This window comes from Vulpes lagopus, chromosome 17, assembly GCF_018345385.1.
Source record: "Vulpes lagopus strain Blue_001 chromosome 17, ASM1834538v1, whole genome shotgun sequence".
Lineage (NCBI taxonomy): Eukaryota > Metazoa > Chordata > Mammalia > Carnivora > Canidae > Vulpes > Vulpes lagopus.
In genome coordinates, this window is record NC_054840.1 from 25,114,124 (window position 1) to 25,132,180 (window position 18,057).

General features: G+C 40.4%; 1 protein-coding gene and 1 long non-coding RNA gene across 2 annotated transcripts in view; one reads left to right on the forward strand and one right to left on the reverse strand.

The window, feature by feature from the left end:
• Window positions 1–18,057, forward strand: part of LOC121477484 — a 61,503-nt gene that overhangs the window by 9,735 nt on the left and 33,711 nt on the right. The window lies entirely within an intron of this gene.
• Window positions 9,466–17,228, reverse strand: LOC121477481 (5-hydroxytryptamine receptor 3E-like). Its single transcript, XM_041731854.1, has 9 exons — window positions 17,025–17,228; window positions 15,129–15,295; window positions 14,579–14,623; window positions 12,099–12,208; window positions 11,758–11,927; window positions 11,281–11,441; window positions 10,497–10,701; window positions 10,114–10,329; window positions 9,466–9,982 (listed from the first exon to the last, which is right to left on the reverse strand). Exons 1-9 carry the CDS (start codon window positions 17,089–17,091, stop codon window positions 9,753–9,755), a joined length of 1,371 nt encoding a protein of 456 aa, XP_041587788.1. The 5' UTR covers window positions 17,092–17,228; the 3' UTR covers window positions 9,466–9,752.

Sequence of the window (18,057 nt, forward strand, 5' to 3'; positions counted from 1 at the left end):
AATTAACCATTTTGATTTGATAGATATATGTAGAACACCGTTCAAAAAGTGAATAATACACATTATTTCCAGATGCCTGTGGGACATTTGTGAGTATTAACCATGCATAAAGCAAATCTCAACAGATATCAACTAATTGGTATTATATAGACCCTTTCCATGAAAAATATGGTCCGAGAGCAACATCAGCATCATGTGACAACCTGTTAGACATGTATAAGCTAAAAAAAGAAAAAAGGAATGTATAAGCTCAGGGGCACCTAGCTTGCTTAGTTGGTAGACCATATGACTCTTGATCTCAGGGTCCTGAGTCCAACGCCCACATTGGGCATGGAGCCTACTTAAAAAAAAAAAAGTAAAAAAATCAGGCCCACCCCCAGATCTCCTGGGTCAAAATCTGCATTTTGACAAGATCCCCAGAGGATTCATGTGTGTATTAAAGTTTGATACAAAGCATGTTTTCTTGTTCCTCTTTCTTTTTTTAATGTATTTTAAAATTTTTTTAAAAATTTAAGTAATCTCGGGGATCCCTGGGTGGCTCAGCGGTTTGGTGCCTGCCTTTGGCCCAGGGCGCGATCCTGGAGACCCGGGATCGAGTCCCGCGTCGGGCTCCCTGCGTGGAGCCTGCTTCTCCCTCTGCCTGTGTCTCTGCCTCTCTCTCTCTCTCTCTTTCTCTCTCTCTCTCTCTCGCTATGTCTATCATGAATAAATAAATAAATGAGTAAATAAATAAATAAATAAATATTAAAAAAAAATTAAGTAATCTCTATACCTGATGTGGAACTCAAACTTACAGCCCTGAGATTAAGAGTCACATGCTCTTCCAACCCAGCCAGCCAGGCACCCCATAAGAAGGCTTTTTTAAAAAAATGTAAACTCCTAAGCCCAACATGAGGCTTAAACTCACAACAACACAAAGCATGTTTCCTAACCACAGTATAATTAAGTTAGAAATCAATAATATGAAGATAATTAAGAAAATTCCATGTATTTGGAAATTAAAAACACCTCTGAAAATAGTTATACATACATATATATCTCATGTGTATATTATATGACATGTGATCATATATATATACATATATATATGATACAGTTTATTCCATCTGCAGATAATACTTGTGTATTTGTCAACCCTGGCTGGTTTCCTGAGTCTGTAACCCCAAAATTGAGAATCACTGCCTCAAACTTTGTGCCATAATACTAGTTTAACTGTAGATAATATTTTGAGAACAAGTAATGTGCTTTTTTTTTTTTTATCTTTCTGAATACGTGACATCATCATAGCTGGTTTGAGGTCTGCATCTGCCTGAGAAGAGATTAGGATGTGTCACAGAAAGGAGACAAAAGGAAAGAAAAAGGCAAGTTTTTTTTTTTTTTTTTTTAAGATTTTATTTATTTGAGAGAAAGAGCATGAGTGAGAGAGAGCATGAGCAGGGGGAGGGGCAGAGGGAAAAGCAGACTCCCTGCTGAGCAGGGCTCCGAAAACAGGGCTTGATCTCAGGATCCTGGGATCATGACCTGAGCTGAAGGTAGATGCTTAACTGACTGAGGCACCCAGGTGCCCCAATAGTTTTTTTTAAAGATTTTATTTCTTTATTTGAGAGAGTGAGCAAGAGAGAATATGAGTGGGAGAAGGGGCAGAGGGAGAGGGAGAGGCAGGTTCCCCACGGAGCAGGGAGCTTGGTCCCAGGACCTTGGAATCATGATCTGAGCTAAAGGCAGAGGTTTAGCTGACTGAGCCATCCAGGCACCCCAAGAAACAGCATTATTTTAAAACCTTTTATAATGTAAAAGTTCAAATATATACAAAAGTAGAAAAAGTGGTATAATGAATCCTTGTGTACCTGGCACCTTATAAAACACTGATCAACTCATAAAGAATCTTATTCCATCTGTAGTACTCCCCCCCCCCCCATTTTTGCCTTTCCCTTTGGATTATTTTATTTTTTTTTTTATTTTTTTTTTAAATTTTTTTTTTTTTATTTATTTATGATAGTCACAGAGAGAGAGAGAGAGGCAGAGATACAGGCAGAGGGAGAAGCAGGCTCCATGCACTGGGAGCCTGACGTGGGATTCGATCCCGGGTCTCCAGGATCGCGCCCTGGGCCAAAGGCAGGCGCCAAACCGCTGCGCCACCCAGGGATCCCTGGATTATTTTATTTTTAAAGATTTTATTTATTTATTTGAGAGAGAGAGAGCAGAAGAGAGAGTGAGCTTGGGGAGGCGCAGAGAGAGAGAGGGAGAAATAGGCTCCCTGCTGAGCATGGAGCCCGATGTAGGGCTTGATCCTAGGACCCTGAGATCATGACCTGAGCCAAAGGCAGATGTTTCACCAACTGAGCCACCCAGGTGCCACTCCCTTTGGATTATTATTATTATGTTAAAGATTTTATTTATTTATTAATGAGAGCGGCTCATGACTTGAACCTAGACCAAGAGTCAGAGTATTAACTGACTGAGCCACCCAGACACCCCTGTGCTTTTTCTTTGAACAGTTTATTGTTTTACAGGGTCAAAAGAAGAAAGCTCATACATGCAGTTGTTGAAATATCTCCCAAGTTTTTCTCTTTTCTTTTTTTAAAAATAATTTTTTAAAAAGATTTTATTCATTCATGAGAAACACAGAGACAGGCAGAGACATAGGCAGAGGGAGAAGCAGGCTCCCGCAGGAAGTCCTGTGTGGGACTCAATCCTGGGTCTCTGGGATCACGCCCCAAGCTAAGGGCAGATGCTCAACCACTGAGCCACCCAGGCATTCCATTTTTCTCTTTTCAAAAAAATATTTTGGAATAATTTTAGATTCACAGAAAAGTTGCAAAATAGTATAGAGTTTCCTAATATTCTTTCCCTAATGTTAACATTAACATTAACCGTAATGTTAACATTAACCGTAGTACCATTATGAAAGCCATGAACTGGTATAATATTAAGTAAGCTACAGAGTTTATTAGAATTTTAACAATTTTCCCCTTCAGTATCACTTTTTTCTGTTCCAGGATTCCACCAAGGTCCCCCATTGCGTTACATTTGTTTTCACTTCCTGCAGTGTCCTCCAATCTGTGACAATTCTTCAGTCTTTCCTTGTCTTTCTTGACTTTGATACTTTTGATAAGTACTGATCAGTTATTTTGTAGAATATCACTCAATTTCATTTTATGTAGCAGCTTTAGAATTACGTACCATATAGTCCACTTATTTAACATGCACACTTCAATGTTTTTACTATATTTAAATGAGGTGTGCAACTACCCCCATAATCTAACTTTAGTACATTTTCATCATCCCATAAAGAAACCTTATACCCATTAGCAGTTACTCCCCCTTCCTCCCAACTGAATGCTGTCTCCTCTGCCAGCCATAGCCAGCTCCTTATCTACTTTGTATCTCTGTGGATGTGCCTATTCTGGACATTTTATATAAATGGTATGACACAGTGTGGCCTTTTGTGTATTTCATTTAACATAGCGTTCTCAAAGTTCATCCATGCTCTGGCATGTATCAGTACTTCATTCTTTTTTAATGATCAAATAATATTCCATCATAAGTATATACTAGATTTTGTTTATCATCAGTGGATGGGCATTTGGCTTGTTTCCATTTCTTGGCAATTATTATAAATAATACTACTATGAACATTTGTATACAAGTATGTGTGAACATATGTTTTTATTTGTCTTGAGTATATACGTTGGAGTAGAGTTGTTGAGTCATGTGGTAAGTCTGTTTTAACATTTTGAGGAACCATCAAACTATGCTCCAAAGAGGCTGAACCATTTTACATTCCCATCAGCAAAGTATTCAGTTTCAAAGGTTCATATTCAAAGGTTCCACTTTCTCTATGTCCTCACCAATACTTGTTATTATCTGTCTTCTTAATTATAGCCATCCTTATGAGTATGAATGGTGTCTCATTGTGATATTGTTTTTTTAATTGTGATTTTGATATGCATTTTCCTAATGACTAAGATGTTGAGCATCTTTTAATATTTATTGGCCATTTGTATATCTCCTCTGATGAAATATCTATTCAAATTATTTGCTTTTTTAAAAAATTGGTTATCTACTTACTGTTGGGTTGTAAGAATATAATAATATTATTATTATTTATATAATCTGGAGACAAGTCCTTTATCAGATATATGAACTTCAAATATTTTTTTCCCAGTGTGTGGGGTTTGTTTTTCCTTTCCTTTTCCTTCCTTCCTTCCTTCCTTCCTTCCTTCCTTCCTTCCTTTCTTTCTTTCTCTTTCTTTCTTTCTTTCTTTCTTTCTTTCTTTCTTTCTTTTCTTTCTTTCTTTCTTTCTTTCTTTCTTTCTTTCTTTCTCTCCTTCCTTCCTTCCTTCCTTCCTTCCTTCCTTCCTTCCTTCCTTCCTTCCGATTTTATTTTCAAGTAATCTCAACACCCAATGTGGGGCTCACACCCACAGCCCCAAGATCAAGAGTTGCATATTTCACTGACTGAGCCAGCCAGGTGCCCCTCCCACTTTCTTGATGATTCTTTTAAAGCACAAAGGTTTTAAATTTTTTTTTTAAAGGTTTTAAATTTTGATGAAGTCCTATTTATCTACCTTTTATCATTTGTGCACTTGATGTATCTAAGAAACCATTAACAAACCAAAGATTATGAAGATTTACTCCTATGTAAAAAACTATATAAAAACTCCTATTTTTTTTTAAAAAAAACCCTCTTTTCTATGAGTTTTAGCTTTTACTTTTAGTTCTGTGATCTACTTTGAGTTAATTTTTCTTAAGATTTTTTTTTCTTAATTCATTTGAGAGAGAGAGAAAGGGCAAGAGAGCTTGAGCAGGGGGAGGGTCAAAGGGAGAGGGCAAAGCAGACTCCCTGCTGAGCAGGCAGCCCAACCAGAGGCTGGTGGAGCCCAGGACCCTGGGATCATGAACCTGAGCCAAAGGCAGACACTTAATTAACTGAGCCACCTAAGCACCCTTGAGTTAATTTTTTGTGCAGGTGAGTTGGGAATCCAAAGTCATTCTTTTGCATATTGAAATGTAATTGTCCTACTATCATTTGCTGAAAAAATTATTCTTTGTCCACTTTGAATTGTCTTGGTCTCTTTGGGTTTTTAAAAATTATTAATTAGTTAATTTTTAAGATTTTATTTATGTGAAAGAGATAGAGCACAAGCAGGGGTGGGACAGAGGGAGAGGGAGAAGCAGACTCCCTGCTGAGCAGGGAACTCCACGTGGGACTGGATCCTAGGACCCTGGGATGATGACCTGAGCCAAAGCAGATGCTTACTTAACTGACTGAGGCACCTAGGTGTCCAGTTTTGGGGTTTCTTTCTTTTCTTTTCTTTTTTTAATTTTAAAAATTTTTTTTTACAGATTTATTTATTTGAGAGAGAGGGAGAGTTGAGTGGGGGGAGGGGCAAAGGGAGAGAATTCTCAAGAGGACTCCCAGCTGAGTGCAGAGCCCCACACAGGGCTCAGTTCCAGGACCCTGAAAACATGACCTGAGCTGAAATCAAGAGCTGGCCGCTTGACCACCTGAGCCACCCAGGTGCTTCTGTCTTGGTCCCTTTGTAAAAAAATAAACTAATCATAAATATTAGGGTTTGTTTATGAACTCTCAATTCTATTTCATTGATCTCTATGTCTGTTCTTATGTCAGCAACACACTATCTCCATTTTTTTAGTTTGTAGGAAGTTTTGAAATCAGGTATTATGGGACCACCAACTGTGTTCTCTTCCATGATTATTTTGGCTATTCTGAGTCTCTTGCATTTCCTTACGAATTTTAGAATCAAGCTGGTCAATTTCTCCAAAAAAAAGGCAGGATAAGGATTGTGTTGAATTTGTAGGTTAATATTGCCATCTTCACAATATTAAGTTTTCCAAATCTAGAACATGATATATGTTTCCATTTATTTATTTTTTATTATTTTTTAAATATTTTATTTATTTATTCATGAGAGACAGAGAGAGAGAGAGAGTGAGGCAGAGACACAGGGAGAGGGAGAAGCAGGCTCCATGCAGGGAGCCCGATGTGGACTCTCCCAGGTTTCTAGGATCACGCCCTGGACTGAAGGCAGCGCTAAACTGCTGAACCAGCTGGGCTACCCTATTTCCATTTATTTTTATTTTCTTTAATTTTTTCAGTAGTATTTTGTAGTTTTCAATATATAAATCTTATACTTTTGTTAAATTTATTCTTAAATGTCTTATTTTTTATGATTCCTAATTTTATTGTCAGGTTATTTATTGCTAATGTATGTAAATATAATGCTTTTTGTATGTTGATTTTTGTATCCTATAATCTTGCAGAACTCATTTACAGTTATACTTCATTTTATCACATCTAGTTTTATTGTACCTCACAGATTTTTATTTTTATTATTATTATTTTTTTACAAATTGAAGATTTGCAGCAATCCTGCATCAAGCAAGTCTATCAGCACCATTTTTCAAGCAGCATTTGCTCACTTTCTGTCTCTGTCCATTTTGGTAATTCAATATTTCAAGCTTTTTCATTGCTTTATTTGTTACAGTGATCTGTGATTAGCGATCTGTGATGTTTCTATTATAATTGTCTTGGAGTGCCACACACTATGCCCATGTAAGTCAGTGAACTTAATAAATGTTTGTGTTCTGATTGCTCCACCAACTGGCCATTCCCCCATCTCTCCCTTTCCTCTGGCTTCCTCATTCCTTCAGTCACAACAATATTGAAATTAAGCCAATGAGCCTTTAGGAGTTCAAATGAAAGGAAGGGTCATACTTCTCTCACTTTAACCCAAAAGCTAGAAGTGATTCAGCTTAGTGAGGAATGCATGCCAAAAATGAGAAGATCAAAAGCCTTGTCTCTTGCACCAAGCAGTTATCCAAATTATGAATACCAAGGAAAAATTCTTGGAGCACCTGGGTGGTGCAGTTGGTTAAGCTTTGGACTCTTGGTTTCATCTTAGGTCATGATCTCAGATGTTGTGAGATCGAGCTGTGCTCAGTGCAGAGTCTGCCTGGGTTTCTCTCTCCCTCTTCCTCTGCCCCTTCCCCCCTGCACACTCTTTCTCTTTCTTTCTCAAATAAAAAATCTTTGAAAAGTTCTTAAAGGAAATGAAAAGTGTTACTACAGTGAACGCATGAATGATAAGAAAATAAAACAGCCTTATTGCTGCTATGGAGAAAGTTTGAGTGGTCTGGATAGATCAAGTCAGTCACAACAATCCCGTAAACCAAAGCCTAATCCAGAGCAAGGTCCTAATTCTTCTCACTTCTGTGCAGGCTGAGAGAGGCGAGGAAGCTAGAGCAGAAAAATGTAAAGCTAGCAGAGGTTGGTTCATGTGATTTAAGGAAAGAAACCATTTCCATAGTATAAATGTACAAGGTGGAGCAGCCAATTGTTCATGCAGAGGCTGCAGTAAGTTATCCAGAAGATCTGGCTAAGATAATTAATGAAGGTGGCTACCCTAAACAACAGGTTTTCAAGATAGAGAAACAGATTTCTATCAGAAGAAGATGCCACCTAGGACTTTCATAGCTACAGAGGAGAAGTCAATGCCTGGCTTTAAAGCTCCAAAGGACAGGCTAACTCTCTTATAAAGAACTAATGTGGCTGGTGACTTTATTTATTTTTTTTTTAATTTTTTTTTTTGGTGACTTTAAATTGAAGCTAATGCTCATTTACTCTTACAAAAATCCCAAGGCTCTTAAGAATTATGCTAAATCTGCTCTATTTGTGCTCTTTAAATTATTTTTTATTTTTTTATTTATGATAGTCACAGAGAGAGAGAGAGAGAGAGAGAGAGGCAGAGACACAGGCAGAGGGAGAAGCAGGCTCCATGCACCGGGAGCCCCACGTGGGATTCGATCCCAGGTCTCCAGGATCGCGCCCTGGGCCAAAGGCAGGCGCCAAACCGCTGCGCCACCCAGGGATCCCTATTTGTGCTCTTTAAATGGAACAACAAAACCTGGATGACAGCACATCTGCATCTGATATGGTTTGCTAAGGTTTTTTTTTTTTTTTTAAGATTTTATTTATTCATAAGAGACACAGAGAAAGGCAGAGACATAGACGGAGAGACAGAGGGTGAAGCAGGCTTCTTGCAGGGAGCCTGATCTGGGACTCAATCCCCAGACCAGGATCATGCCCTGAGCCAAAGACAGATGCTCAACTGCCTTAGTAAACCCAGGCCTCCCTGGTTTACTAAGTATCTTAAGCCCACTATTGAGACCTACTGCTCAGAAAAAAAGATTTCTTTCAAAATATTTCTGCTCACGGACAATGGATCTGGTCACCAAGACTCTGACGGAGATGCACAATGAGATTGATGTTTTCGTGCCTGATATAATACAACATCCATTCTGCAGCCAGAATGGGTCAAAGTAGTTTTGACTTTCAGGTTTTATTATTTAAGAATACAGTTTTTAAGGCTGTAGCTGCAAAGGTTAGTGATTCCTCTGATGGATTCGGACAAAGTAAATTGAAAACCTCTGGAAAGGATTTACCATTCTAGATGCCATTAAACATATTTGTGATTCATAGGAAGAAGTCAAAATATCAGCATTAACAGAAGTTTGGAAGAGGTTGATTCCAACCTTATGGATGACATGAAGGGGCTCAAAACTTCAGTGGGGGAAGTAACCACTGGTGTGGGGGAATAACAAGAAAGCTAGAATTAGAAGTGGAGCTTGAAGATGGGACTGGATTGCTGCAATCTCATGATAAGACTAATGGATGAGGAATTGCTCCTTATGGATGAGCAGAGAAAGTGGTTTCTTGAGATGGAAACTACTCCTGGTGAAGATGCTGTGAAGATTGTCAAAATGACAACAAAGGATTTGGAACATTACATAAACTTAGTTGATAAAGCAGTGGCAGGTTTTGAGAGAACTGACTCCAACTTTTAGATCTACTGGAAAACCAAAACACTCATTGACTCATTTTATTGTGATATTTGCTTTATTGTGGTCTGGAATCTAACCTGCAATATCTCTGCAGTATGCCTGTATAATAATGAAAAAGATGAGTAAAAGAATCTACAAGTAAGAAATATGTCTTTTAACATGCCTAAGAGGGGCACCTGGGTGGCTCAGTTGGTTTAGCGACCAACTCTTGGTTTCGGCTCAGGTCATGATCTCAGGGTCTTGGGAGTTAGCCCTGAGTCAGGCTCCATGCTCAGCATGGTGTCTATTGGAGATTATCTCCATCCCCCCCACCCCCCGCGCCCCCGTGCTCCTCCTCTGCTCATGCTCTGTTTTTCTCACTCTCTAAAATAAAAATAAATGAAATAAAAAAAATGAAATCTTTAAAGAAATAAAAATGCCTAAGAAAATTAAAACTTCCCAAACAAGAGAGTTGTCACATTGAACTTGAAGGTAAGAGAAGAGTTTGTTATAGCATCAAAATTTTATCACAGGCAGAGGGATGCACAGGTGATATTTTGAAACTATCAGTTCTGAATAGTTAATTTGCTACCTGAAAATATGACAAGGAACCAGATATCTCTGCAGAATGATTTATTGGGACAAGTAAGCAAGCAGAGGAAGTGGGACTAGAAGCACATGGGAAGACTGAGGGAAGCCAACACAATGTAGATACAAGAGGAAAATGTCTGGAGTTGGGTTGAGACTGATCAGTGGGGCTGGATTGAGAAGCATGGAATGCAGCAGGGAACTGGTCATCTTTGGGCTATGACAGTCAATACTCAATAAGGGGTAAAGATCTGGCTGGTCTCTGGAAGCCAGAAGCAGTTCTTGGCTGGGATCTGCAGAAGAAGATAGACATCATGCTAGATGTTCCAGAGGACAATGACTGTGACCACAGAGGTCGCCATGAAGAGCAAGTAGAGGCAGAAGAGCAGGGTGTCCATCATGTGGCTGAACTGCACCCACAAGTTGACCAAGTGCTGCCTCTGAGCTTCATCTTCCTGCTGGGCCCTTGTGGACTCAGGACACCCATTTAACTCTGCCTCTCTGGGACCTGACACCTTTCTCACCAACTCCACAGGCTCCTTCACACCTACAGAGGGAAAGAGACTCAGCCATGGGCCATGAAGTGCACCTGAAGAGGGAGGGGGCCAGGGAAGGAGGCAGGAGCAGAGGAGTGGAGCTGTGGGAAGAGGAAGTGTGGGCAGTGCTGACTCCCCTTACCAGGCAGATGGGCAGGGGGGAGGCCTATGCCTTTATTTATCTTCTGGGGTGCAGTGGGGCAGCATGTCCTTGGGTTGGCCCAGTAGAGGAGCAGAGAGTGGAGCCACCGAGGCATGGGTGGGGGCTGGGTGGTGGCCAGGTGCAGCAGGTAGGTGATGAAAATGGTCTCCAGCAGGCTGACCACCATCAGAGACAGACACAGGGCGAAGTAGACACCTGGAGGGAAGGTAGGCCTACATGTGGTCCAGAGGCACCAACCAAGGACTTCTCTTCCAATCCCACCCCAGCAGGCATAGAGCTTTCTATTCCTAGTATATCTCCCTCCACTGAGCTAGTTCAGCCAATCCTTCCCACCCTTTTCACAAAGGCTAGGGAGGCCATACTGATAAGAGGAGTGCCACTGGTCGGGAGTAAGTCATTCATCATGAGCAGGAAGACATTGTAGCCCAGCAGAAGGGTTATCTTGAATGGAGCACGATTTCCACTTTCTGCTGGCAGGTAGAAGCTGAGGGCATCGATGGCAATCAGGAAGCCACTGGGCACTAAAAGGTTTATGATGTAGAGCCTGGGCCTGCGCCTGATGGCCACCTTGGGAGAGGGAAGAGAAGGCAGTGGATAAAGTATTTGGAGGCTGCCAGGAATAGTAGTGATTATGTCTCTGCCTTTCTTTTTCTTTTCTTTTTCTTATTTAAAATAAAATAGGCATTTTATTTATCTATTTAGAGAGAGAGAAAGAGCGAGAGAGAGCGCATAGGGGGAGGGGCAGAGGGAGAGAGAGAAGCAGACTCCCTACTGAGCAGGGAGCTTGACTGGGGGCTGGATCCCAGGACCTGAGATCATGACCTGAGCCAAAAGCAGATGCTTAATCAACGGAGCCACCTAGATGCTCCATATCTCTCCCTTTCTTGTTGGTCTGATATTACCCTGAGATCTAGAGGTATGCAGAATGCAGTTTCATAATTAAGTACAGAATCTTCCAGGGATGAGTTAGGCCAGAACAGTGAGCTTTAGGGAAAAGAGCATGGCTAGGCAGCCAAGAGATAAGGTTCAAGTCTGGCAGAAGTAAAACTGAGAAACCCTGAAACTTGGGAGATACCCACCTGGTGGAAATTCTAGGTAAGGGTAGAAGCAAGCAAGGAAGGAAAAAGCAAGGACCTCTGAACTCACATAGAACATGATCTGATCATATAGGCTGGTGCCCAGGGACATCTTTGGGGTGGCTTTGTTGATGCCCAGGAGCTCCCACTCTCCATGTGTTTGAACGATGTCCCGGGACGTGTCTGCTATTTCCCACACTTCTTTCTCCATGCCCAGTAACATGTTCTCTACTGAAAGGGAATTCCAGGTCATTTCCCAAGGATATAGTTGCCTATCAACTCAACTGCACTCTTTTTTTCCATCCTTTCATTAAACACATATTTTTGATATCTACCATATGGCAGAAACTTTGCAACAGGGAATGGTATCAACAAGACAGATTTGGGTTCTGCCTTTATGGAAAATATTTAAACATCCATAGAGCCTTAATCTTTGCTCTACCTATACACCTTGGTCACCATCTGTTCATAATTTCTTTATATTTTACTTTCTGTTGTATTGGTTGCTCTCATTCACCCACATCCCTGAGACTCCACTGCAACTTACCTGTGTAGAGAAATGAGCTGAAGGTGAGTGTGCAGTTCTGCTGGTCAAAAGGGAAGTAGAAGATGTCCAGGTTACAGATGCTGGTCACCTTCATGGGTTTCTTATATCTGATGCGACCTTCATTACTTACGTATGCTGTGAGGTCTTTTGGGGTTTTATCTATATCCATACTGTAAGAGAGATGGAGTGGGATGTAGGTATTATGGTTTTTCTTCTTACCTTTCTGGTCATTTCTCAGCCATCTAAGACCACTTATAGTGGCTCCAAATGGTATATTGTAAATTCTACTGATTCCAGGAAATGGGGCTTCCCTCTGGCTTTTCCCAGCCCTTAATACGCACAACTCAACGATGAAAATGTCTGGGAGCCACAGGTTCTTGGTTGCCACACTGATCTTCGTGATGCCCTCACACTCTTCTGGGTTCCATCTGATAAATGGGTTATCCCAGACCTAGAGCCCAGTGGAGGAGAAGTGAGAGCCTGATATGAATTGAGGCTATTTTTTCCTGTCCTTTGATTTTTCTTTAAAAGAGTTATGAAATATTTCAAGCACTTCAAAAGTAGATAAATAATATAATAAGCATGTGTTTCTATCACTCAAACTTTGTAGAGTAAATATTTTGATAAATTTACTTTAGCTTTTTTCAAGAAATAAGAATTACATATAGAATTGAAACACTCTGTGTTCATTTCTTCATAAATTTTTTTTCCTTCATAAATTTTGATTCCTCTCCTTTCCCATTTCTGTGAGAAACTACTGGTGATCAGAGAAATCCCCTCCTTTCTTCAGTAGGAATGAGATTCAGAGCTGAAGATCAGTAACTTAGCCTCTCTGAGCTAAAATTTCCTTAGTGTGAAATAAGGGGATTAGTAAGTATCAAGTGAAATAAGGCTAATCAATGGATTTTGAAACTAATGTTGTTCATAGGTATTATGTGTTAGTATATATAGCATGGCTTCAACTGTCTTCAGGACCCCTTTCACCAGTCTTTATTGTAAGGAGATCTTGAACAAACCCTTGGGTTCTTTGAAGTCAAGAGACTTAGTGGTCTTCCTCTCCTTGGCAGGTACCAGGCACCACCCTCCCTTGTCTCTGGGATGACCTTTCCTAACTCTCTTTTCCAAGGATTGTCCAATTTTGGGTGTGCTTGTCTCATCTAAGGACACTTTCAACAGCAGCTGCAGTGAAACCACAGCCACAACATAGGGCACAGGGCTCTATGCACATTAAATGAAGACTTGTACTAGATCAGTGCTTTTCAAATCTCACTTTGTATATAAAACACCTGGGGATTGTATTGAACTGTAGAAGCTGATTCAGTAGGTTGGGTGACTAACTTACCCTGAGGATTTTGCTGGTTTAAGCATTGGAAATTCCACATACTGAGAATTCCTCAGTCTTGGGCATCCTGGGATGGTTGGTTACACTAGGCAAGACCCAAGATTGTGTGCATTTCTACGTTTCCAGCTGGTGTAGTAAACCAGTGCTGCCCATCTGGTAACTATACTTTGGGAGCAATATTAGGTGACCATTACAATTACTCCTCTCCTCTCTCCTTCCCTTCAACCAAGCTTTTCAAATTGGAAACTTATTTCATTTACTTTCATTTTCCCCCTCTTGTTTTCTTTTCTTTTTTTAAAAAAGATTTTATTTATTTATGAGAGACAGAGAGAGAGAGGCAGAGACAAAGGCAGAGGGAGAAGCACACTCCACGCAGGGATCCCGACGTGGGACTCAATCCCGGGTCTCCAGGATCAGGCCCTGGGCTGGGCGGTGCTAAACCACTGAGCCACCCAGGCTGCCCATCCCCTCTTGTTTTCTAATTAATGCACCTAAGATAGAAATTTTCTACTGAGTTTGGCTATACTTTGGCTATATTTATAGATTTTCATATGTAGGACTCTTCATTTCTAATTAGTTCATAATTTCTATTTGCCTTATTTTCTCTTTATTTTTTTAAAGATTTATTTATTTATTAGAGAGGAGAGCATGCACGCATGAGTGTGCACACAGTGGGAAGAGGCAGAGGGAGAGGGAGAGAGAGTCTCAAGCAGACTCTGAACTAAGTGCCAAATCTGGTGCAGGGCTCTATGTCATGACCCTGAGATCACAACCTAAGCCAAAAGCAGGAGTCGGATGCTTAACTGACTGTGCCACTCAGGTGCCCCTGTTTTCTCTTTAGGCCAAATTATCGGGAAGTTTAATTTTAAATTCCCAGACAATAAGGTTTTCTTTGGGAGGGCTATCTTTTTCTGGTTAGTTTCATTTTCTTGTATTGTGATCAGAGATTGTGGTCTAGTTAATTTCTGTTTTCTCAACTTTATTGAGATCTTCTTTGTGGCCAAAAATATGGTCAGTGTGGGACAATATTCCATTCGTGTCAAAAGAGATTTTACCTGTTCGTTGGCACAAAGGTTGATGTTTATTAAATCAAGTTTTTTTCTTTTCTTTTCTTTTTTTTTTTCTAAGTAGGCTCCATGTCCAGCATGGAGCTCAACATGGGGCTTAAACTCATGACCCTGAGATCAAGACCTGAGCCAATATCAAGAGTTGATATTGCCAGCTGAGCCATGCAGGTGCCCTTAAATCAAGTTTCTTAGTTGAGCTGCTAAAAACCACAATATTTTTATTCTTTTTCTACTTGATTTTTGAAAGCAGTATATTGAATCCTCTCACCATCATTGTAGATTTTTCAACTTCTCCATCATGTGTTCCAAAGATATGTTGTTAGGTACATAAAGGTCATAATTATATCTTTGTTTAAAATCCTTTCTGATTATAAATGAAGAGAGAAAATAAAATAAACAGTATTGGCCATACCATTTCCAGCCACAGGAATGATGACAAGAGCTGTAGTTGTTCATCCTGTCAAAAGAATTTCCTGTTTCCAGTATGGTGCTGTTAAGAAGTCTGTCCATTCCTCCCACTCCCCACTTTTGTTTATCAACCCTTAGGGTATGTAAAAGTGCTGTGATCAAGACCAACATGTAGGTCAAGTACAAGAGCTTGATTAAACCGATGTGTTGGGCCATGGGTTGGAGAGTTGACAGGAGGACTTCTCAACCCTGGCTGTCTCTTAGCATCACTTGAGGAGCTTAAAAATACTGAAGTTTGGGTTCCATCCAATCAGAACCTCTGGGAGTGGAGCCTGAACAGTGGTATGCAGCCAGGGTAAAGAATCACTGGGTGAAAAGAAATTTTCTATGTGCTGTTATATCTCATCCTATTGAACCAGACACAGTTTCTTTGAGATCCCCATTGGGCAAATGACATATAGCGATGATAGAGGAAGCTGCAGTGCAGACAAGGGCTTTTGTGGTTGCCTTGCCAGGGTGGGAAAAAATTAAGGGCCAGAGAGGTCAGCACTCACCACATCTAGGATGGCAGACATAGTGAAGGAGATATTGACTAGAGTGGGGATGCTGAAGTTGGTGACTGGACGGAAAGCCTTCCTGTCAAACGCTGAATCCAGAACAGTGGGGTACACCCCATGCTGGCCAAACCCTGAGCAGTTGATGATGAAGGTACTGCCCTTTCCTGTAGTGGATATAGAATGTGTGAGAAGGAGGGAAGTCTCATGTTGCCTATAGGAAAGGTCCTTATGACAGGATCTTGGGGGTTGCCTGTGATAATAATGATAGCTAAAATTTATTGAGCATTGACTATGTGCCAGGTATAGTCTAAGCTCTTAAAACAAATTACCTCATTTAATCCTCCCAACCCTCTATCACGTAGAAATGATTTTTATCCTTATGTAATAAATGAGTCAACTGAGATGCAATAAGAGGAATTAAATTCCTGAGGTCAAATATATAAAGGGCAGAAACTGGACTTGATCTGAACCCTAATTTGTTTGATGTTGCTGCAGCATACACCCCCAGTGAGGAGATAGAGAATGGGGAGGAGGATCACCCAGAGCTTGGGTGCTGCCTACCAAGGCCAGGGAGGTGGGTTGGGCTGGAAGGCAAATGATGGAAGCTAATGTGGTAAGATGAGTTAGGGCTCTGGCCATCTTCCTAATGTTTCTATTTCCATGCAAAGCATGCCCAAATCCATATGCAAACTGAGCCCTGGGACAGTGATAGCCATCGGATAGGATTCCACTGGGGGGAGGGGGCAAAGAGAATGCACCTGTTTCATCTTCACTGCCCCTTATTTCCTTCCTTCTCCCTATTTTGCTGCTCAACTGTCTATCAGTTTTCTACTTTGAGGCTTTTGAGGTATTTCCTTCCCCTCTTTTCTGACTAATAGATATTCCAATTCTCTACTGGTAGAAATTTGTTAGAGGAATAACAACCTGGAACGAGAGAGAGGGTTGTGTGCCAAGAACATCGAGCTTTATCCATTCCCAGAGTCACAGTGCTCTCCAGCTAAATCCTTGAATCATTCTATGAGCAATGAGTATTTTTTTGTCAAGCATGGTCTGTGAGTAACCAGATGAACATTTCTAATGTTTTCTGCTGAGTAGACTAGGTGTACAATTTCTTTCTCTTTTTTGTACTGGCCCCTAAAGTCACCACTGGTACAGCCCTCCTCTATGGACCCTTATCCAGAAGTTATATGACAATATAAGTGGGAGAGATGACATTTATTGATACCTATGAAATGCCAGGCAGCCACTGCTACTCACTTTCTCTCATTGAATCCTCACAACTCTGAAAGGTAGGTTCTGTTTTACATATGAGGAAACTGGAGCTCAGAGAAGCCAGGTAATTTGCCCAAGGTTAAATAAGGAGCAAAGTGAGGGACCAAGATTCAAACCTAGGTTTGTCTGTCTCCAAATCCCATGTTCTTTCTACTATACCATGCTAACTCCCTGAAAGAGAAGCACACTCCATTTTCACTCTCCACCTGCTACCTTCTGGCATCTTACCTAACCTAGAGCACTTGATTCTGTAGGTGGATGGGCAAGTTATGGCTTAAAATGAGCACTTTGCTAGAATGGGGTGGGTTTCATAGCTATAGAAAAAAAGAATTGTACCTGTGTGTAAAAAGATGGATGGACATTTACGCTAAATGGTAGAGAAGACAATCAGGGATGGTTCATGGGAAGAGAAATAGAAGTGTTTCTGTGTGGCACATCTCTGGAAGGATATTTTCTATCTTTCAGAGAAGGAAAGTCTATTCAGGCATTATTATAACAAAATTATGAAATAAGAATGCGCATTTTAGGTAATCTCTGGGAATTGAAAATTTGTAAGAAGTTTCTAGGTGTTCAACTACAGAGAGTCTTTGCTTTTTCCCCCCGTTGTTGCCCCTTTCTTACCTTGAATTAGAAGACTGAGGACAAAGAAGAAGGGGAATCTGTTTTTGTGGAACCAGCTTCCTTCCATCTTCTTTGTCTAAATTCTTCCCTGAGAGTGTGCCAGCACCCAGGAATCCCTAGATTAAAGGATCACAGGCCACACCTAGAGTCTAATTTTGAATATTGATAGCATTGGTTGACCACTGACATTTGTTACCTTCCTGGAAAGAGAGTCCTGGATGTCTTGTTCTTGCCCATGCTGGAGGGTCTGTTTGTTTTTAAGACTTTTTCTCTTATAAAAAATTAAGGAGTCAATCCCATTTACTTATTCCAAACCATAAGATACCTAGGAATAAACTTAACCAAAGAGGCAAAAGATCTGTACTCAGGAAACTATAGAACACTCATGAAAGAAATTGAGGAAGACAAAGAAATGGAAAAAATATTCCATGCACATGGATTGGAACAACAAATATTGTTAAAATATCTATGCTACCTAGAGCAATCTGTACATTCAATGCATTCCCTACAAAATATCCACTTATTTCATAGAATTGGAACAAATAATCCTAAAATTTGTATGGAGCCAGAAAAGACCTCGAATAGCCAAAGAATGTTGAAAAAGAAAACCACAATTCTGGACTTCAAACTCTATTACAAAGATGTAATAATCAAGACAGTGTGGTACTGGCACAAAAACAGACACATAGAGCAATGGAACAGAATAGAGAACCCAGAAATGGACCCTCAACTCTATGATCAACTAATCTTCAAAAAAGCAGGCAAGAATATCCAATGGAAAAAAGACAGTCTCTTCAATAAATGGTGTTGGGAAAATTGGACAGCCACTTGCAGAAGAATGAAACTGGACCATTTTCTCACACCATACACAAAAATAGACTCAAAATGGATGAAAGACCTAAATGTGAGACAGGAATTCATAAAAATCCTAGAGGAGAACACAGGCAGCAATCTCTTTGACCTTGACTGCAGCAACTTATTGCTACACACGTTTCCAAAGGCAAGGGAAACAAAGTCAAAAAAGAACTATTTG